The 23302-nt window shown below is 42.5% G+C and overlaps 1 protein-coding gene across 14 annotated transcripts in view; it reads left to right on the top strand.

Annotated features, from left to right (window-relative positions):
* The window catches only part of eif4g1 (eukaryotic translation initiation factor 4 gamma 1), an 89175-nt gene that overhangs the window by 37674 nt on the left and 28199 nt on the right, over positions 1-23302 (top strand). For 12 of the 14 annotated variants that reach the window (XM_008116226.3, XM_008116228.3, XM_016995679.2 and 9 more), the window contains 4 exons: positions 2962-3061; positions 11532-11632; positions 20493-20585; positions 21744-21810. In XM_008116226.3, coding sequence (XP_008114433.1) covers positions 2962-3061; positions 11532-11632; positions 20493-20585; positions 21744-21810 — 361 coding nt within the window. Of the gene's footprint in view, positions 1-2961; positions 3062-11531; positions 11633-13078; positions 13226-19429; positions 19621-20492; positions 20586-21743; positions 21811-23302 lie in introns of those variants that run through there. The other 2 variants (XM_062976838.1, XM_062976837.1) reach the window with 2 other exon arrangements.

Raw genomic sequence — 23302 nt, 5'->3', positions numbered from 1 at the left:
CTTTTACAGCCCTGCTTTTGGAATATTTCTATGTCCATGACACTTGTGGACCATAGTATTAGTGTCTGTGTGCTAATTAGTCTCTGTCTTTTGGTCCCTCCTTGAATCAAAACATCTTGTGCAATTTCAGAAAGGTTTGGGCTTTGATGAGTCATCAAAAACTGAAAGATAACCAGTGAAAATGCCTTCATGTTCTCTGCCAGACTTTATTGAATGGGGTTGTTAGGAGAAATGCCTTGGCTGGTCTTATTGGGTCTCCTTAGTTCCAACGGCTATGGCCATTTATGTACCTATGACCCAGTTCATCTATGGCTACAAAGTGAATGTATTTTGACCCGTTAAAAAAGTACAATGCACCCACTTATCTTTAGATCCTGTATCACAGTTTCACTTATTCACTCTTCCCCAAAATATCCCCTTGGAAGTGCTTGTGCTTGTTCAGCCTGATGACCATATAGCCCATACATAGTCAAAATAAAGGCTTTCAAGAATCCCTAGTAGATGGAGGGGGTCATTCTGTAATTCTGGTGAAATGAATGGGAAGCAGCGTTTTTTAACAGGAGTTGTTCCTCACATTCAGTAAAAGGGAAGCCCCTGATAGATTATGCCTTCTGTGGAACATTTTAGTTATTTATTTATTTATTTATTAAACTTGTATGCCGCTACTCCCAGTTTGGCTCGGAGCGGTTTACAAAAATAGATTAAAACAATACACTTGGCTTTAAAATAACAATAAAAACAATAAAAACAACAATAAAAGCAACAATAAAACAGACATAGCCCCGAGTTTTTCACCCACTGAAAACTTGTCAGAAGAGCAAGGTTTTGCAGGCTTTCCGAAAGGCAAGTAAGTCTCGGGTGGTTTGAATTTCAACATGGACATGTAAAATAATAACTCAGATTGTGTGGACTTTTAAACTGTTTTTGGTTTCTTTAATGTGAAAATATAGACAGATTTATTCTATGAAAGCCTCAGATTGACCAGGTTTATTTAATCTGGCCAGACCTTTGCTGTGCTGTGTCTGCTTTCAGTGTATCTCACGCAGAAGATACTACGGATCTTACAATTGTCTCCACCTCCCCCACCAGAACTGGACCTTCCCCTACATTTGGTCAAGCAGCAGGATATTGCCCATCTCTTTGAGAAAGTTGCATCCTTCCCTCTCTGCCACTTTTTACCTATAATGTAGTCAGGGATTGATGTCCTGAATGAGTCTGTGAATGTGTTATGTATTCAGTCTCTCAAGTGATGATGTGGAGCTACAGGAACCTTCATTTTCCAACATGCCAAAATCTGTCACATAGTTGGGAAGGGGTCTGTTTAGCAGACCCTAATGCATGTTTCAGGGTCTGCTAAACAAAATGCTCCCTACATTTTTCTTGGAAAAGTTCTGAGAAACAATATTTTATATTTATTTATTTATTTACATTACTTTTACCCTGCCTTTCTCTCCTAGGAGACTCAAAGCGGCTTACAGTAAATAGGCAAAAATTCAATGCCTAAAACAATGTAAAAACAGCAATTCATATAAAACAATCTACAAAACAACAGTTCATATAAAACAGATACCATTACAAAATAAAAACACATTATATAAAATTTTAAGAATGTACCCTGTTTCCCCGAAAATAAGACATCCCCAAAAAATAAGACCTAGTAGAGGTTTTGCTGAATTGCTAAATATAAGGCCTCCCCCGAAAGTAAGACCTAGCAAAGTTTTTGTTTGGAAGCATGCTCGGCACCCGCAGGATCGGTAAATGTACATATGAGTTGTACATGGAAATAATGGTAATAACAAGAAATTCTTGATAGGAGTCACAGTTCGTCTGGTTTGGTTATGTTGGTTTGCGATGAAAACTACTGTACAGTATATAATAAATGTTCATTTTTTTGTTCAACAATAAATGTGAATTCTTCTTCATGGAAAAATAAGACATCCCCTTAAAATAAGACCTAGCGCATCTTTGGGAGCAAAAAATAATATAAGACACTGTCTTATTTTCAGGGAAACACGGTATACTGCTTCTACACCACAAATGAATATGCCTTTTCCCCATCTCCAAAGACCAATATTGTAGCCATAGAACACTCCAGATGATGTTTCCCTCCTGATGTTGTTGCCCTGGGATTTGGGATTGACAGCATCTGGAGGCCCACACAGTTCCCATCCTAGATTTACGCAGACTAGGCTTGGTAGGGTTCAGTGATCTAAATTGTCAGATGATAGGTTGGTATTACCTGTGATCCTGTGGCAGGTTTTAAACTGCTAAAGGAACTGGCAAGAAGCAAGCAACCTCTGAAAATAAAGTGATATTGGGAGCTTCTGTGCCATCCTTTCATCAGCCTGCCCACAGTGTTGTTTGTCATGGATAAATTGTATATGTTGAGGCTAAAGCACTGGACTAGGCCTGAAACAACCCCCATTCATATCTTCACTTGCTCTCACTCATGAAACTCACTGGGTAACCCTGGGCTAATTGCTTTCTCTCAGCTTGACCAACCTTAACAGTGTTGTTATGAGGAGAGAATTGGGCTGGAAGGGCAGAGAAAGCCTTGCGCTATTTGAAGGAGAGATGAGGTTGTGGTCAGTGAATTAAATGGTCCAGTCCAGGTGGATGCGCAATCCAAGATTGGGAGAAGTGGCTCTTTTTATATTCTCTGCACTGTAGGGGAGGTTTGGCTTTAGTTTTTTGAGCAACAACAGCAGCAGATTGGAGATGTCCAGTTTGATGAGTCTTGGGTGGATTACAAGACCTTCCTTGAAGGACCTCTTGTTACCAAATTGTTGACCCTGGTGGCCTTTATGACCTCTCCATCTTTGCTTTCTTACTTACTGTGCTATGCTTGATCCAGTAGACATTACAGTTCTCCATGCCACAGTTACTCTCCTTCCTCATAATCTGACCTTAATGTAGAGACACTCATCTGCTGTGTTTTTCTTCCTTTACTTTCTGACCTAGGGACGCTCCACGTATGTTGTACCAACACAGCAGTATCCTGTCCAGCCAGGTGCCCCCAGCTTTTATCCTGGAGCCAGCCCTACAGAATTTGGTACCTACGGTAAGGAGACGTATGTGTGCATGTGTATATGCATGCGCGATGTGTGGCTGAGAACAGCTCTGAGGGATTTTGGTGCTATATACGGAAATCTTAGGCTTATTCTCTGCTCTGCTGAACATTGATGCTGTTTTAGTTTGCTCTGTTCTTTAATCTCAGTCTACAGTTTCATCTATTAACAGACTTCCAAAATGTATACACCCGAAATACCTCCAAAATGCATGCACCCTCAACAGCTTATAATTTTGGGGAAAATTATTTTCTCAAAAAAGTATAAAACTTTAACAGGAATAAAGATATTTGAGTTTTGCCAAATGACAAGGGGAAACTCTAGGTGAGATGTCCAACTTTGTTTTTCGACAGTGTGAGCAGTACATAGCTCTGTGCTGGGATGATAGTTTGAACACTTCAGATAAAATTGTAATTTATAGTATCACCATCCCTTCACTTTGCAGCTCTGATTTTTCCAGATTTGATAAAAAATGTTACCTCTAGGAATATCTCAATCCTCCTATGTCAGTCTGTGCTCATCTTCCTCCAGTCATGCTGGAGGACCTAGAGATTTCTAGAAAGAACAACTCTCTAGGAATCGCTGGGTTGTCCATTTCAATTCTTTGGTCAGATTCCAACAGAAATTGGCTGTAGAGCCATGCTAGAAGACCTAAAATCCAAGAGATGTTATTTCATATATGAGCAATTTCATTATTTGTGGTTTGCCACTTTCATGGGGGTCCTGTTCCTCTAACCCCAAAGAATGTGGAGGGATTAATGTAAATGTATTTACATATCCTTTTAATAATCACTTTTCAAGTCTGTATATGTTTCTGGGACACTCTGTAAATGGCATTTGAGACTCAGTCACTTTCAATTTATTCTTGGGCAGTAGCTTTGCTTAACTAAATAATAAAGTAACTTGCCTCTGCCTTGAATTGAATAATTAAGATTTGCACTAATGAAAAATAATGGCCAAGTAAGTGAATTTCAAGAAAATCTAGAGCAAAGGCAACATAATATTGTAGCAGGAGAAAATATTAGTTTGACTACAACCTTAAAAAGGAATGGGAAAAGTGAAACATGATGGTGATGAGCCTGAAAAGAGATTCCAGTGCCTCATCCTATCAAAACTCTTTTTAATGCACTAATCTCATCTTGTGTTTGGAATGCTTAGTTGAAAATCAGCACAATCACCCTGGGTAAAATGTTTTCAGGCCCCAGGTTAATTTTTCTTTTGTAATCTCAGATCATTATTTTCTTAGCTTCCTCCAATTCTGTCTCTTTGAGGACTCCAACTAGTTAGTCATGCGAGGTGTTGTTGATCAATATGTCTTTCAGAAAAGATTGGGTAGATTGTTTTGTTTCACATCCAATTTTCAGAGCAGGGTGAGAATGGAAGTACTCAGGAACAATCATTTAGGAAGACGAATGAGATCTGTGTAAGTGTATATACAGAAGAAAATGTTACTTGTGTAGAGTTCAGAAAGGCGGTGCATTGCAGTTTAACAAAGCTTGCATAATGAGACTGCAAGTTGTCCTGTTCAAATCTCATCTGACGAATTCACTGACTGAGCTATAGCAAGCTGCTGTCTTATTAGTGTCTGCTTGCAAGTGGTGGGTTGCAAATACAAACACTAAGCATTGTAAAGATTTGAGATAACACATGCAGAATTCTGAAGAAAAACCGTTCAACCCTTTACTCTCGTATTTCCCCATCTAGAAGAAGTGAGTTGCTAGAGTTCATGGAATAATGCTCTGTGTGTGTTTCTAAGTGATCCCTTCCTGAGTTAAGCTCCTTTCATGCTGTAAGTCAGCACACCTTAAGTAGACCAGCATTTCTTAACCAGATACCAATTAAATGTATTGGACTTCAGCAGCCATCACACCCAGCATCCATGATCAAGGCTTGAGGAATGTGAAGAGTTGTAGTCCTACATATCTCTACGGTACCAGCGTGGGAAAAAGATCCAGTGATTCTGGTAGGGACTTTTCCTAGAGATCTTGTAGCAAAGGCAGGACTGCCATCTTTTGATTTCTGTACTAAAAGGCACCACTTCCAATTCTGAAATTTGGGAGAGATATTTTCCTAACAGGTTAGATACTATGTGCATGGGGCTTTACTGTTGAAGGCTTATTCCAGAGTACAACCCTCCGCTTGCTCTTTGCAGTGGCATTCATAAATATGTGGGAATCTGCGTAGGGTGGTAGAATGGCAATAGGATGATGTACAAGTGGGCCCTTACTTCCCGCTGGGGTTTGGTTCCAGGACTCCCCAGTGGATACTAAAATTCATGAATGCTCAAGTCTTATATACAATGCTGTAGTAAAATGTTTTCTCTTATATAAAAGGTTTGCTTTGGGGAATGTTTTTAATATTTTCAAGCCACGGATGATTGAATCTGGATACAGAATCTGAGAATATGGGGGAACAATGTAAGTTGAGGCTTAGCTCTCCTTGAGCTGACAGAGAGCTGGGCCTGGGCCGCACCGCTTCAAGGGGCAGGTGGGACCTCTTATGGCTGAACGTTCCTCTGTATGAGAAGATCTCTGCGCCATGGAAACAATAATATCAAGGAGAGGATTACAGCTTGGTCATTTTCTGTAGCATAATTTTCTGCATGTAGGCCTTTGATGTTTTCCTTGCTTTCTGATCAGTCATTTGCACTTACACCTAGATCCTTAAATTACAAGAGACAAGTAGTAAGGTGAAGCGAAGAACTGCTTTCCTGGAAGTCGCTTTTGGGCCTTTGTGGTGAAAGTGGAGCCTTCTAGAACTGTAGTTCCTAGCATTCCTTACCATTGATTGCTAACTAAGGCTGTTGGGTAAACAGCATTTTGCTCCTCTGTCACCTAGAAATTTCTAGGAGAAACAATGTGACCTTCATACCTGCAGGACCAGTAGCTGTGGTTTAACCACTGTGTCTGACAAAATACATTTTCTCTAGGATTTTTTTAGGTTCTCTAGATGATTCTATGGTGTACTTTTGGTAGAGGTTATCATAGAGAATACCTCCAGAAATTTTCTAGGTCCTCCAGTGGAAGTAGTTTCTTTTAATAGGATTTGCTATCCGTGGTGTCTTGTTTCTGCAGTAAGTTCAGGAACATAACCCATGCGATTACAGGGTTTGTATTATATTTCATTGGTAGAGCAGCATAGATAGTTGGAGAAATAATAGGTAAAGTATAGATTTGAAGAGAAGGAGAAGCCCAGTGTGAGTAGTGATGGCGCAGAGACTGCATTCGAATATATAAATAAAATGGATTTGATTGCACTTTGCATGCCCTATATTGGATTGCATATTCTGTAATGCCTGATAGTTAAATGTCTCAGTTTGGGCTTATGGGATTTGTAGTCCGAGGTGTCTAGTGAATACCAACCTGGAGAACACTGCATTAGGCAGCCTCCCAGACTCAAATCTGTATCAATGTGTTGTCAATGGCTTTCATGGCCAGAATCACTGAGTTGATGTGAATTTTCCGGGATGTATGGCCATGTTCCAGAAGCATTCTTTCCTGATGTTTCGCCCACATCTATGGCAGGCATCCCCAGAGGTTGTGAAGTCTGTTGAAAACTAGGCAAGTGAAGTTTCACTCTGTGTCTTTTGTTTACTGTAGTTCATAGTTTTCATTCTGGACAGATGGCTTTTTGTGGTATAACGTATACAGATTCCTGGAAGGTTCACAGCCTTCATTTTTTCAACTTCTAATGTTCAAAAAATGTAGTATCCTGGGGAGCTGTTGAAGACAACGGCTCTTGAGATACTGTTGGAATTGGTCCCAAGTTACAAACAGATTGAATGGAAGACTACCACAGGTGTGGCCTGGCAGGAAGCATGGGAAATAGTCTATCACAAGCATCTTCCTGCATAAAATTGCAATGAAACAAGTGGAGACTGTGTTCAGTGTTCTCATAGCTGGCATTCAATCTCAGTATTATTTTCAACATTTCTACCCAAGGAAGGGACTCCCAGATAGACTTCCTTAAAGAAAACTGCATTATATGATCAGTGTAGACCCATGTAGTGCAGTTTAATTGCATTGAACTGCATTATATGAGTCTACACTGAGGATATAATACAGTTTCAAACTGCATTATAAGGCAGTGTAGATGTACCTTAAGTGTGGTACACTTAAGAGCAAAAACTGTCCACATTCCTGGGGGCCCTTTTTTTCTCTTCCAGTCTATGGTAGGGACAGTTTAATATTTAACTACCTTGCAATTTGTTGTGTAGACTTTAGCCCTGGCCTGCTTTTGGGATACTGCAGCAGCACAGAGGCCAACAGTTTACTGGCAGCCCCTGCCCTGTTTGCCCTTTAGGTAGCTTTTAGTAGATGTTTCAATGCCCGTTACATATTTGTGGGTAGGTCAATGACTGAATCTGAAAAACCACAGAGAATCATAGAACTGGAAGAGACACATAGGCGATCTAATCCAGCTCCCTGCCATACAGGAAAACACTAGCAAAGCACTCCTTACAGATGGCCTGCCAGCCAGCCTGCCTCTGCTTAAAAACCTCCAGAGAATGAGACTTCACCACACTCCCAAGAAGCATATTTCACTGTCAAACAGCTCTTGTCATCAGAAAGTGCTTCCTAATGATTATCTGTAATTTCTTTTCCTGTAATTTGACTCCATTGCTCAATTTCTTCATCTCCAAATTAGTAGAAAACATTGTTTCAAATATTTAAACATGGCTATCATGTTCCCTCACATTCTTCTTTTCTCCAAGCTAAACATACCTAGCTCCTTAAGTTGCTCCTCATAGGGCTTGACTTTCAGACCTTTGACCATTTGGGTCATTCTTCTCTGGACACATTCCTGCTGGTCCATACCCTTTCTTAATTGTGGTGCCCAGAATCGGACACAATATTCCAGGTGAGGTCTTTCCAAAGCAGAATAGAACGAGACTATTGCTTCCTTCTATTTAGACACTATGCTACTATAGGTGCAGACTAGAATAGGCGTTTTGCATGTTCCAAAATGAACCCCAATCTATATTTATCACTCTCGGACTTCATGCTTGCTTCACAGTTGCCCCAGATTTAATGTTTCTCCAGAGGTTTTTGGTGCCTGAACAGCCGGAGGTTTTGGTCCTCCTCTCCTTGCCCCCTCCCCATGGTGCTGACATGCTCACTGAGGGCCGAGGCTATATTTAGCCTGGACCTGTCCCAGACGGCTCCTGCAGACTCAGAAATGTGAGCTCAGGCCTCCATCCCATCCCGGTCCTGCATGTCATAGTTTCTTTGCTGTTGCGGAGGGGGCAAAACAAAAAAATAAGGCACATCTGCCCACACCTTCTTTTCAGAAAGGTAGGTGCATTCAGCCCCTTCAAGAAAGGGCTTAGCTGCCAGTGGGTGATGCGCTGGGTGGGTTTTGTAATCTTTGCCAGACTTTGTAGAGCTGGGGAAGGGGAGGGAGGGAGGCTCAAAGATGGAAAGAGAGAGTTGGGGAGGCCAGCAAGTTCAGGACTTCAAAATGGTGCCTGTCAGGCAGCAGTTCAGCTGTTTTCAGTTTCTCCCTTGACCCAGGGCTGTGTTGAGAGGAGAAAGTAAGTCTGACGGCCCTTGCTTCTTCCGCATGGCCCGGCTCCCAAAGGTCCCCGAGGACGCAAGCTGCGGCAACGTCACTTTTCCGTGATGACTACAGCCCACGAAGAAGGCAGCCTGCGTCATGGCTGGCTTGCCTGTTTCGGCCGCTGCTGCTGCTGCTGTTGCCACCGCCTTGGGAGGCTGTCGGCCTGTGAAGGTGCTGCACTGCCCTCCCCACCCATAAAGTTTATTAGGCCAGATGACTAAGCACAGTCAGTGTGCTGCCGCCATGTGCTCAAAACGGGTTAGACCAGTCTGTGCAGTAGCTTCTCTTTCGTTCCTTTTTCCTTTTCCAAGGTCTAAAGGTGGGCAATGTAGGATTGCGAGAGCTTAGAACCATCTGTAGAGCTGGTGGCATTAAGGGGCGGCAAGCATCCTAACTTGGGAGAGAGGCCCACAGCGGGGCTGGCAATGGCCTGTCTCGACTGCACAGGCTATTGTTTATTCTGGCTCACATCCCTGGCTTTCTTTATAGAAGGGATATGCATCTTTATTCATCCGTCACCATCAGCTGTGTTGGCTAGGCCTAATGGGAAATGCAGTACAATGAAATTTGGAGAGGCATTCGTTCTCTTTCCTTGCTTCAGGATCCCCGTGTGGCTTACTTTGGGCTTCCATGGATCCAGCAGCTGATCTGGTCTGTTCTGCCTCGACATGGACAACCTAAAAGCATGCTGTGTTCCTTAGACCTTCACTTTTTTTTCTTTGCCATATCTTCTCTTCCCAGGTTTCAATGTCTGGCAGTTAGCTGACAGTATCTGGTTCAGCTCAGCCCAGCAGGCAGCCATGTCTACAGGAGACAGAGCTGTGGCAGCTCGGTTATTTCTGTTCTCTTTAGAAAACCACCCGACTTGGAGCTAAATTGCTTTATAGCTGGTTTCTGTTGTAGCACAGTAGCAAATGAAGCATTTTGTTTGTTGTAAATCAGGTTGTTAGCACCTGCCAGTGCAGCAGAAAGCTGGGGAACAGATACTGTAAATTTCTCCAAACGAATGCCTTCCTAATGTTTGGGCCTGCAGCCTCCACCATTTTTAGCCAGTGTCGCTAGTAGTGAGCAAATATGGGCATTGTGGTCCAAAACCACCTCGAGCCACTGTGCCCACCCACTTTCAAACATTGTGCTGTTAACATATATTGGTCTTAAATCTGTCTTCCTTCTCACTTCTCTTCAAGTGATCAACTTAAGGTTGATTTTACATTGTTTTGCACACCCTTGCTGGTTAGTTATGTGCAAGATAAATTTTGGGAATCATTTTAAATTCCCCTTAATGCTTTATACTACATTGTAGTTGTATGGCGACAGTTCACATCCCACATCTTCTGTGCAATCTGCTTATCATTAGATTTTGGGCAGACAAAAGATGCATAGTTGGCATATGAAATTTGCTGCTATAGATTATGGTGGTAGTACTGATTTAGTTGGCTTAAAATTAGCTAAAATTATGATGAACATTATTTTATCTGTGGTTGAGGGCTACAATAGCCATCTGACTTTTACGTTTTCATGCACTGTGTCACGGACTATCAAGTTGGTTGAGGCACTACTAGGGAAATACTTTTCTCCTCATGCCCTCCTTGGCGCTTGGGAATGTTACTTTCTGGGACTACAATTACCACACACCCCTCCACAGTTACTACCTGTGCTGGTATAGGGATTTTGGGGGATTTTCCAAGTTGTTTTTGTCCCGATACAGCCTTAGTGTAGCAGGCTGTTGATTGTGAAAACTGATGACAAGTTTGTTTAGGGCTAGGATAAGTCATTGGTGTGTGGTTGCCAGGATGTGGGATGATATTGTTGTTTATTGGAAGTTAGACATATCCTTTCAGGCCTGAATCAGTTACTCAAAAGATTAGGTACCACAGAGTTCTGGTGGCTATAAACCTAACCAAACATTCCTTTAGTTGTTAGCTGTAGAGCATCAGTGGCCAGTTTGTGCATCTCCAGTCGTGGCCCCCAGTCATCATCCACCATTGCTAGCATGGCCAGTAGTGAGAAAATGATGAGACACAGTTCTAGAAGTCATGATTATTGGCACGGTTCACTTTTTATATGCCTCTCAACATGCCCTACACTTGCATGTCTTGTCCAGCAGGACTTTAGATGTGAAATCATTTTACCTGACTATCTCATAACAGGATTAAAAAGTTGGGAGCCATCCATGTTGTGAGGGAGAATGATCAGGAGATTTGGAGGATTGCTGTGAGAGGGGATACCTGCTCCTTTATTGAAAGCACTTGTTATTCTTGTACTCACAGAGAGTTAAACTCTCTTCAGTTCATGTAGCTGGTCTCAAAAGGAATTTGAAGGAAGAACTGAGAAGGTGGCACATGAGATTCTGGCAGATGTCATTCCAGAGTATAGGCTCTGCCTTCCCTCCAAGCAAGGGTGGCTGCAGATTTAGCTAGCCACAACTAAGGCTCTCTGGCATACTTTGATCTGAGCTGGACAGGGTGTCACAGCCTCAAAACAGGGGATTGTCCTTGGTGAGGAAGTGGGGTGGCTCAGGTACGCTTGCTCTCAGCAAGAAGGAATGTTGAGGTGCTGCTTGTGTGAACTCGTTGGTCAGGTTTTCAACATACATACTCGGCTAGCGCTAGAGGCAAATGTGTCAACCCTTGGGCCTCCTTCGTGTTTCAGAGTTCTTGCTGCACCAGCTGGGAGTGTGTATGTGTGTTCATGTGCCGTGTGTTTGTGGAGCATAAGGGGTCTCGGACATCGTTTGCCTGATGCTAGCCAAAGGGACACTGGATAACGTATTTGTCTGTGCTCTTTAATGGCTCTTTTCCCAGGCTCATCGTTCCAGCTTGTGAGAGTTCCTAGACATGCCACAGGCATCTTCTTTCTTTTGGATTCTGGGAAAGTATCTTAACTTTGCCTCTTATTTCACAGCTGGTGCGTATTACCCTGCCCAGAGTGTGCCACAGTTCCCAGCTGCCCAGGTCATGATGAATCAGCAACCACCAATCCCGCCAAAGCGAGAGCGTAAAACGGTAAGAAACTAGGGGTTGATTCTTGCTGGGTGGGATTGTATAAAGTTTCATTGTTGAGAAGCTCTTCTTTTTTCTGATTGGTTTATGCCTCTCATGCCATGTTTCTCTGCTGTTACTGGGCCCAGTCTCTGCCTTTATTTTTCCTGTGTTTTCTGTGTGAGTCTGGGAAAAAATTCCATATGTTGTGGTTTTCCAGGAACTTGGGAATTTGGGTGCTGCCATGTAAAAATGCTGATATATTTCGTTCAGTTTTGTTTTTATGACTGTGACTCAGACATTTTAACATTTAAGAGGAGGAGCATACGTTGTTCAGTCCCAGGTTTGCTGTTTGGTGGGATGCAATGTAGTATACTCAGAAGTAAGTCTTTGAGTGCCAGTGAGAGTGCTTGCTAGATGGCCCTAGGACAAGGATCAACACTTTTGAAATTCATGCATTCTGTTGATATTATTAAGATGAATTGGGTATTCTAAAAAGGGAGTGTTATGTTTAAGGACCTTAGTGCAATACATGCTGTCCATGTTATGAGGATCTGGCATCTCCCATTTTAAAAGATTTCATCTGACAGCTGTGTGAAAAACTTCAGCCAGAGATAGTGGAGAGCTAATACTAATCAGAATATATGGCAGCATGTTAGATCTATCAGAGATCAGCTTGTGGCATAAGGCCGTGTCCTATATTAGCCTGCCAAGAAGCTACTTAATCTGTGACAGAAACCGTGCTCCTAAATTAATCCTAAATGTGAGCATGTTGATTTTGTTTAGTTAGTGGTGAAGGTATGGCATCTTGCACACATTCTTAGCCCTTTGATTGCTTTATATATTGTGGAGCCATAGTTGGGGAAAACTTTGTGGGGAGCTGGAAGATTCTTAATTCTCAGTGTCCTCTAGCAAGCATTGTTGCTGGCTATGCTTGCTGAGGAATTCCAGAAGTTACAGCCAAAAAAAGTAACTTTTGCCGTTTATAGTGATAGGTTTCAAGGCTTGGCTCTGGCACAAATTAATTCCTGATAGGTATAGTGACTTAAAGCCAAGATGGGATTGGAGAGGTACTCCTTCTCTTGGCCTCCTTCTTGTGGCATAAGTCCATTTGGTGATTTAACATGCCTTAAAGCACAGTACATTTGTTAAGTTCCAGCATGAGTGAAAAACTAATTTATTTTCCCAGTGCTGGATTCCTTGCATATGTGGACTTGTTAACCTGGTCATCCAGCCCTCATGACCTGCAAAAGGAGCAGTGGTTTTGTTCCCAACTGGACTAGAAACAGAGAGAAGGGCATAGTTGTTATCCCCTCCCCCTTGCCTTGCAAGATTTTGGCAGTATATTTGGCAAGAAGGGAGAATGGGGCCCACCTCTGTATGTGTGTGTGGTTGTGTAACTACTGGCTTCAGAGGATGATGTGGCAATAAGGGTCAGAGTTCACTAGAGTACTAGAGTCCAGGATGTGTCTGAGCACAGCAGTGCAAATAGTTGTCAGTGGGAACAGAGTTGGAGTTGGGCCGGGTGGAAGCTGGTGGACCTGTGACTGCCTGGACTCCTGCATTATTGTTGGCACGAGAGCAACTAAGCCATGATCCATTTCTACGTATCTGAAGGTGAGGCAAATGAACACATGGAACATGATGGGTTTGGCTTTTCGGGTTGGCCTCCTAGCACATGTGCTTTCCTTTGTGCTTCCGGGTTCTTTATCTTAAAACCATGTGGTTCATACAAGGGGTGGGGCCTTCTTGGTAATAGTACCTCTCAATGTGGCCTTTGCCTCTCAGATTTAGCCTGCCTTTTAACCACTTTTTCTCCAGTAAGGGATGACTTGTTGCACTTTTTCTATTGTTCCTTTTAGGCATCCTTCATTTAAGATTATCACTGGTAGTTTTGCAGCTCTGTGCTTTATGATAATGTGTTTTCTTGTTGTTAGTAAGTTTGATTTGTTATTAGGTGCATTTAGACCTCTGGCGAGGAAACTAGTGAGATGGAAACTGAGGCAATGTTTTTAAAAGTTAGGTTGATGATGGGGCTTAGAGCCAGGCTGGAGCCACAACTATACTACTAGTTGTGTGTGTGTGTATTAATTAAGATATTGCAAAGTGTCCCTTTGTTGATGGTGTTGACATGCTGCAACTTCCACAGTCTCAGCTGCAAGACACAGTATAGCTTGGCTGTGGCTATCACCTTCCCTACTCCTCCCAGTGTAGAACACAGCAATTAGAATGGGAGGAACAGATAGCTTAGGTTTAAATACATGTGATTTCTCCTCCTTCAGGAGCTGCATTTTGTGGATGCAGCAGTGAAAATGACATTCTGGAGAAAGCACATTACTCAAGAAAAGAGCTTGGGAAAGTTCCTATCTTGATTCCACAATTCATAATTTAAAATCACAATTTCCCAGTCAGTGCCCAAGACCCTCTCAGGACCTTCTGTGCATGTGTGTATGACTAAATATTTGTAGAATCTCCCAAAAGACATATGAGTTTTAAACTAGTTGTTGCCATTGGCTGGCAACCGCTAGTAGTGATATATATTGGTAGCACTTTTTACATACAGGTAGCATCCTCTTTGAAGGGTTTGACCTCTCTTGTCATATGCACAAATGCCTGGATTACTCCCTATCACCCACTGGGTGCTTATGTGTTTAATATGGTGGTGATCTCTGTTAGCTGTCGAGAGTTATATGAATTTGGAAACAGTTTTGATTTCAGATAGGGTTGGTTTTGATGGTTGTTGTCTTGTCTTCACAATAGGTAATTGTCTGTTGATTACATTGGTTTAGTTGTGTGTGTTGCCTTACAGCTAAGGCTAGACTCCAGCCCATCCCCTTCTTGGCTGGATGGAAGAATTCAATGTCAGCAGAGAATGGCTCTCTGCTGCAGTGGCTTCTGTTTAGAAGCCAACTTGGAGGTGACGAATTTGCTCTGAATGCAGATCACTACTTGTGCATGAGACCTACTCACATAACCAATAGATCATCAGAGCAACTCACCAGAATGGAAGATATGCTGCAGCCCTAGAAATTCCTGTGGCAGCTAGTCTGAACCCTGTGACTGAGTTTCCGTAACATTATGCTGATTAGAAAGATGCAGTCACTCCCTTTTCAGACAGGTTGAATATCCCTTATCTGGAATGCCAAACTCCAAAATGCTCCAGTATTTGAAATTCCCCAATTGGGAGGCTTAGAAAGTGATACCTCTGCTTGTGAAAAATTTGTGAAAAATATTATAGAAATTTACCTCTAGGCTTTGTGTAGACTGTCTGTAGGGAGCATAAGCCAGGCTAATTGGCAAGTTGTGTCTTCTGTCCAAACCTGCCTGGGCTCTGACATCATCAGTAGAGGCCCTTCTCTTGGTGCCATCACCCTCGCAAATTTGGTTGCCAGGAACGGGAGAGAGCAAGGCCTTCTTGGTGGCATGCTAAAACCTTCTATTCAGGCATGCTTTTAAATAAGACATTTCATAAATGAAGGCCAGGGGGTTGCTGTAGGGTATTGGATTATTTCATCAGTTTTAAGTGTCACTAGGGATTTTAATGACCGGTTTGTTTCATTCCATTTTAATATTTGTATATTTTGAATTTTAAATTGCACTTTTTAAATGTTTTAAGCCACTTTGCATCTCAATCAAAAGATAAAAATGGGTTGTTATTGTTATTATTTTTAAAAGAACAACAACAACAACAATAATAAACAAATTTGGCCTTTAGACTTGGGTAGCGTATCCAAGATATTTCATTATGTTCCGTACATATGTGCAAATAAAAGTACTGTATTCCAAAATCTGAAAAAGTCCAAAATCCAAAAAACCTGAAAGCTTAAACGTGCACGATCCCAAACATTTTGAAAAAGAGATACTCAAACTTGACTCTTTGTGTAATAACCCACTTTTAGAAGAAACATGGCCATTTCCACATGCTTCCCCTTAAAAAGCATCCAAGCTGGCAACTATGGAAAGTGAATTTTGTAGTTGATCATGTGTGCCAGTGTAGCCAGACTGCTGCATCCAATTCTTAAAGGACCCGTAGACTATAACATTATGGTGACTAGAATTGTTATTATGTAGCTCTATATTTGCATTGTCTTCCAAGTCACAACACACTGTTGAAATGAAACATAAGCTGTAAAATGCTGTTGACTCTTAAGACTGCTGGTGCATCAGCTAACCACGAGTCACTGAAATACAATCCTGTCGCCTTGCAGCAGTTTTGGAAAGAACCTCGGTCAGTCTTTGAAGGGTGCTGATTCCTGTGGACCTGGGTACAACTTTACTTATGAGACAGTGCCTTTGGGATGGAGCTGGAGTCCCAACACACACACACACACACACCCACACACACACTCCAGATGTGTTGGCCTATAACTCCATAGTTCCAGATGACTGTGGATGATGGGAATGCTAGCCCAACACACCTGGAAGGCCATGGATTTTTAAAAGTCTCTGTTTTGGGTGTTTGTGACTCTTGCCTTGGATTTCTCCTTGTAATATGTCCTCAGGCCAGGTTACTGTCTGTCAACTCCAACCCTCTTTAATAACACTGACATACTTTCCAAGGTGGTTTTTAAGGATCACAATAAGATAATTGCAGGGGCACTGCATATTTTAGCGTCTAGTTTTAATAGTTTGTTTTGATGTAAAAGCTGGCAGCTTACACCTGCATGCAATATAAGGACTGTGGGGGGGGGGGGGGGTGGTTTCATTACTGCTGATAACTGCATATTAAACCAGTCAATTTAGGGATAAATGTCCTTAAAAATGACTGGTCTTCCATGCCACCCCTAATGCTAAAAAATGCTGAGAAAACAATAGAATCAAAGAGTTAGAAGGTCTATCCAGTCCAATGCCCTGCTATGAAAGAACTTGAATCAAAGCTCATCTGAGAGATGGCCATCCAGCCTTTGCTTAAAAGCCTCTAGAGAAGGAAACTCCACCACACTCCCAGGCAGCATACTCTACTGTCTTAACAACTCTTACATTCAGGAAGTTCTTAATTTTTCAGTTGGAATATTTCTCCCTGCAATTTAAATCCATTGCTCTGTGTCCTAATCTTTGGAGCAGCAGAAAACAAGATGACCCCTTCCTTAATGTGACATTGTTTTACATATTTAAACATTGCTACTATATTTATTTATGTATTTGCTGTATTTATATACCGCTTTTCTCACCCCTGGTGGGGGGAGGGACACTCAAAGCAATTTACAACATAATAATAGCAAAATTCAATGCCAAACATACATGTAAAAACCAAATCATAATATCTAAACAATAAACATATAACTATGAGTAAAATCATTAAGACAATTAAAACATATGACATAGGCAATATTTAGCCATTAAGACATAGAATTAAAACACATAAGATAAATATTAAAATCACATGATCCAAAAGCGAAAACTCTGGCCATTCCAATGGTCAATTGCGCATAGTCACTACTTATACATATCCCCTCTCAACATTTTCTGCTCAAAGCTAAACATACCTGGCTCCCTAAGCCACTCCTCATAGAACTAGGCTTCTAGACCTTTGACCATTCTGGTCATCCCTCTCTAACTTATCAATATCCTTCTTGAATTGTGATGACATAAAAACCAGGCATAGGAGCCCTAGTGGCGAAGTGTGTTAAAGAACTGAGCTGCTGAACTTGCAGACTGAAAGGTCCCAGGTTCAAATCCCGGGAGCGGAGTGAACGCCCTCTGTTAGCTCCAGCTTCTACCAACCTAGCAGTTTGAAAAAATGCAAATATGAGTAGATCAATAGATACCGCTCCGGCAGGAAGGTAATGGCGCTCCATGCAGTCATGCCGACCACATGACCTTGGAGGTGTCTACGGACAACGCCAGCTCTTTGGCTTAGAAATGGAGATGAGCGCCAACCCCCAGAGTCAGACATGAAACATCAGGGGAAAACCTTTACCTTAAAAACCAGGCAGGCTTCAATGGGATTCTGTAGGAAGGTTATCTGTGTGCCATCTGCCTCAGTTCAGTGGATCCTTCTATATCTTACAGTTTGGATCTGGTTATGATGCTAATCTGGATTGTAGCCATTTTTAAATGAGTTCAAAACATCATCCCTCTTCATCTTTCTTCTGCTGCTCAGATAGGTGCATCTCAATTATATTGAGTCAAGTTCAGCGCTTGCCTTTGTATGGTGATGGCACGTGGATGGCACAGTCAGTCTTGTTTGTCAGGTTTCAGCGCAGCTGTTTTAGGCATAGTTCTGTGTTAAAATCTCCCAAGGTGTCTGGATAGAGAGGATGCTGTGAACTGGGAAAATTCTGTGGTATAGCACCTGGCTGTGTTGTGGAAGGATACTGTTGTGAAATGTGCTGGTGAGTAGATCCATAGGCGGGAAAAGGGTCTTATATTCTTCTCCACCTGGTTTTTTATTGTTTTATGATACCAGAGGTGGACGTTCATCAGGTTGTTGCACCCTCGTCCTTTTCTCTTTTTTGGGTGGGCAACTTGCACACTAGCTGGTATGAAGTTTTGTTATCCGCTGCATTTAATGGAGTTCAGGAAGCAAATGATTCCTTGTCCCAAGATTACAAGATTAATAGTGATTTTAATAACTAATTAATAGTGATTTTAATAACAGAGGAAGACTGAATAGAAGGGGGGGGGGCTTTGTATGAAAGCTTCCTTATTTTATAATTTTTGTAAAGATGTTGTAGGTGGAATTTGAAAGGACTTAGAAGAAAAATGTGAGAAGGGAGGATATAACTTCATGTCTAAATCATGTATTGTCAAAACCTGAACTCACTCACTCACTCTCTCTCTCTCTCTCTCTCTCTCTCTCTCTCTCTCTCTCTCTGTGTGTGTGTGTGTGTGTGTGTGTGTGTGTGTGTGTGTGTGTGTGTGTGTGTGTGGAAGGTAGAGTAGAGACTTTGAATTATTCTGTGCAACCCTTGTTCCCATAGGAGCTGATCATGGGAATTTCTTTTCCTTGAGATCTCAAGGAAGAGGGTGAGGTTAAAAACTCTCCCTCCCCATAGTGGTCTGGCTCCTGTGCATAAATGTGTGTACATTCATGTGTGTGTCAAATTAATACAGTTCAACACCACTGTAAATGTCATGGCTCAATGCTAGGGAATCAATGGAGTTGTCATTTTCCATGGTCTCTAGGCTTCTTTGCTAAAGAGGATGAATGCTTCTCCAAACCACAAATCCCAGGATTGCATAGCATTCAGCCATGTCAGTTGAAGTGATGTCAGACCGCATTGTTACTACGGTGCAGATCCACCTTGAGCCAGAGGTTTCCCAACTTTACTTTTTGTGGGTTGTAGCTGCTGTCTTGACGGTCTCTTAGCATGACGAGAGCAAGGTATGATTGCACCCCAAGAGTGTTATGTAACTCTTACACTTAGGAATAAAGTCAGCCAATGGGTATTTATGAATTTCCCAGAGCATTGTGACATGGGGCCAGTCGGGTCAGAATGCATGGACTGTCCTATATAGAAAAGTGGGGGGTAAAGGGCTGTCTCATTGGGCAAAAACCAAATGGGGGGAAGGCTTCCTGTTGTGTTGGCTGTTCCTTCCCTGTGGTCTCTTCTCCAGCGATAAGTTCTGGGAACCTGCAGCTGAGGCAGCAGGGCTTGCCTGGCCTTCCCACTCAGCTGCTGTGTCCAGACCTGCCAAACAGAGCTCCCTTGTGACCTCATCGGCTGCTGCCACGGCTCTGCCTCCTCCTCCTGGGTCCCTCCAGTGCCTGCCAGCCACCCACCCACCCTGGGCGCTCAGGGCCAGGAGGAAGAGGACCGGCTTCCTCCTGGCCTTAGCCCTGTGGTCGGGAGGGAGGGAGGGAGGTGGGGGGAGCCTGGCTGGGGGTGCACCCCGCTTTGAAACGACATGGCAGCTGGCTTGAGCAAGGAGGCGAACCCCCTGCCATGGGTGGTGTGAGGTCCTTGCCAAGCACCAGTTGTTGTCGGGCGAGTTCAGGCCTCCACGAGAAACACCGGAAGCTGGACAGATCTGTTTTCTGCTCTCTGCCTTCAGGATTCCCTGCTCCTGTAAGGATTGTGGTGGGGCGGGGAACCAAAGGACGTGAACAGGCTGGATGGCTGTCTGTCGGGAGTGCTTTGATTCGATGTTCCTGCAGGGCAGAAGGGGCTTGGACTGGATGGCTCTTGCGGCCTCTTTTAACTTACGATTCTATGAACTTGGCTGTAAAGAAGGAAAAGACTCGTACATGGAATTTAGACCCATCAGGTGATCCCTCTGTGGATCCTCTGTGTTTAGTAGCCATTGATCATTAAGTACCAACTGCTAGGGGAAATCTCAAGATTGGTGCTCTGCTTTTGACATTGTCTGGTTGGGAACATGGTGTTGAACTTTTTGAGTTGAGGTACAAGTGCATTTTTTCCTGTGTTCGGCCTCACTGACCCATGAATCACAGAGTGCTGACCTACATCACAAGGTTGTTGTGATGCTGAAACAGAAGGAGAGCCTCACGTATACCAGCTTGACTCCATTGGAGGAATGTTGGGATGCGGATGTAATGAACATGGTTGGCAAAAGCGCTCCATACACCCAGTTCCCAAATAAACTACAGATCCTTGACCTTTGTTTATCTTCAGCATGAGTAGTGCGTGGGAGCAAAATATATTTCAGCAGTCAGTTATGCCCAAGGCACCTTTCCTCATCCTGCTACTTTTCAGTTCTTGTTGGATTTCAATTCCCATTAGCCTTTGCCAGCCTCACCCCAGTGGGCCAGCATCCTGAGAAATAGGAGTCCAAAGCTTCTGGAGGGCATCAGGTTAAGGAAACTAGACTTAAATAAAAGGGGCAAGGCATTCTGCCCACTAGGTTTCTCTCTGAGGCCGCTGATGTGTTTACTTCGCTGACATAAAATTTCTTTTTTCCTCCCATGGTCTTCTGTCAGATCCGAATACGAGATCCAAATCAGGGTGGCAAGGATATCACAGAGGAAATAATGTCTGGCGCTAGAACGTCTTCTACGCCTACTCCTCCACAGGTAACAGATGCTCTGTCTCCTCAACATTACTCATTTATGCTCTGCAGTTAAGGGGTATTTTTCATACACTTCCTAATTTAGCTGCAAGTGTATGCCTTTTTACTGACAATTGGTTAAACCCTGGGTCCAAGCTACAGAGACAATCTCCAAACTTATTCTTGAATGATCACATAAATTTGTCTAGTTGTAGGTTTTGCAGTTTTTTTAAACTATGGTAATGGTGTGTGTGTGTGGGGGGGAGGTTGTTGTGACATGAAAATTGCTATTAGCATGTGTTCATTCCTGCTCTAATTCCCTGAACAAGTAAAGGCCCGCTCATGCCAAGGACAAGGTACAGTTATTTTGTATGAGGGGAAAACATTTCACCAATCTTAGTTTCTGTGCCCTTATTTATCTAATATATCTCTCTGTGTTTTATGCCCATGATGGATTTCAGATGCTGCTATTTTATTTTTTTGGAGTGCAGAATTTCTCTAATTCTTCTTCCTCTGCCATGTTTCTTTGGAGATCTTTTTACACTAGAGGGGGATATATTTTGTTTTTGAGCCCAGCACTTGCAGAAATGGGTTCAAAGTGGGTCGTACCTCAGGTTCTCACCAAAGAGTGGTTAGATTGCTTTTGATAGATATATAGATATATCTGCCTTTTCACTACAAAAAACAATGTTTAGTGTGGCTAACAAAACAAAGTTTACGTTAAAACAAAAACTTCATTAGAATGTGACATTTAAACTGAAGTTTAAAATCTGCCAAGTAAAGATAATTGGCATCGTTGAACCTGTTGAACTACCTTCACAAAGGAAACATGAAATACTTGAACTGGGCCCTTTCCTCAGAGAGATCGGGGCAATAGGAGCTGACATGAGCAAGACAAATATTTTGTTAAGATTTGGAGGGAGACAGTCACAAAGAGCATTTATTTTTATTTGTTTTCTTTTTAAACGGAAGGCAAAACATACAAGTTTTAAACAGTAAAACCCATGCCTAAACCAATATAAGTTGAACATCCCTTATCTGGAATTCTAAAATACTTCGAAAACTAGCATTGTCCACATGAGTGGCTAAGATAAAAACAGCTTTATAGCAGGCTTGGGTTGGGGAAAGGGCAATTTCTTCTCTGCCAGCTCATCTATATTTCTTTACTCCTGTAATTTTACAGGCTGGAAGTGGTCCAGAACCCCAGGCCAATGGAGAGACACCCCACGTAGCAGTGATTGTCCGACCAGGTAAGATACCCAGCAGTTGATTCAGCTAATTGAGATGGAGTGAGGACTAGTGGCTTCTTTTAACTTACTTTCTCCACTTAATACAAGATGGACAGCCTCCCAGAGGAAGGCTCCTGGGGGTCTGAGACAATGTGCATGACAGAGGGAGATTTGGGAAAAGGTGGGTATGCAAATAGGAATCCTTCGCAATAGGAGAGCTGATCACCATGAATGGTCAGAAACACAAATAAATGGGCTCAAGTGCAAACTTACCCAGAAATCTCACTAGAACCCCAAAGGACCAAACTGAGGCTATCATACTTTGGGTATATCATAGGATGGCATAACTCTGACTGTCATTACAACATTAGGAGACTGAGAAGGACCAGATTATAAAAGGGATTGATTCAAGACAGGAGTCTGCAAGAGTCTGAGTTGGCTGTTGATGATGGAGGTATTTCGTGGAGATCATGGAGGTCTTTCATTCACAGGGTCGCCTTTGAGTCAAAGTTGACTTCATGGCAAGTAGCAGCCATGGGAATCAAGGCAGTGTACAACATTCTTAATAACTGGGAAGAGGCCAGCCAGAACTCTAGGGAAAGGGAATCCCAGAACTGAGAGCAGCCACCAAGAAGGCTTTCTCTTGTGATCTCGCTAGACAATTCTTGGACTGAGAGAAAGGCTGTGGATCTGAAAGAGCACAGTCTGGCTTTTCTCCAATGCCACATCCTAGATGAGTTGACTTGTCAGATTTCTTCATTGTTTAGCTTTCACCGCTATAAGTCGGAAATATTATTCTTTACATGTGATGTCATTCTTTCATAGCTTCCTTTCTGAGTCAACCTTCTTGTACTTTCTTGACAACAGTCTGTGTTTTGATTAATGATTATTTTAGTGTCATCATCACCCACTTTAAAGTGATATAAATCATCTGTGGTCATTATTTTTTGTTTTCTTAATAGTTCAGCTCTAGCCCTGCTTTTGTTCTTCCTTAACTTTCATCAGCAGTTGTTCCATGTTGTTTCTGCTTTCTCTTAGTGTTGTTATGTCATTCGAATACAATAGGCCTGCTTATTACGCGAGCTCATTGAATGCTATTGCAGTTATAAATGAAGAACCTTGAATACTATAAAATCACACAGAAGGACATATACCAGTGGTTCTCAACCTGTGGGTCCCCAGATATTTTGGCCTTCAACTCCCAGAAATCCTAACAGCTGGTAAACTGTCTGGGATTTCTGGGAGTTGTAAGTCAAAACACCTAGGGACCTACACGTTGAGAACCACTGAGAGTAGGCATCCAGAAGAATTGTAATGGTCAAGTTCCTCCAAAAGTTGACTGTGGAATTGCACTGGAGGCCTAAGGAGAACACTACTTTTGGCATCGCTAGATTCTCTTGTGCAATTCTATGATATGCTTCAGGTAGAAGCCCAAGATATCATTTCAGGTAATAAAGATAGAGTTCCAGCTTATGCAAAAATCCTGTTATGTGAAGAACTCTAGAACAGTGGT

This window comes from Anolis carolinensis, chromosome 3 (assembly GCF_035594765.1).
Source record: "Anolis carolinensis isolate JA03-04 chromosome 3, rAnoCar3.1.pri, whole genome shotgun sequence".
Classification (NCBI taxonomy): domain Eukaryota; kingdom Metazoa; phylum Chordata; class Lepidosauria; order Squamata; family Dactyloidae; genus Anolis; species Anolis carolinensis.
This window is presented reverse-complemented; position numbering and strand designations above follow the sequence as displayed.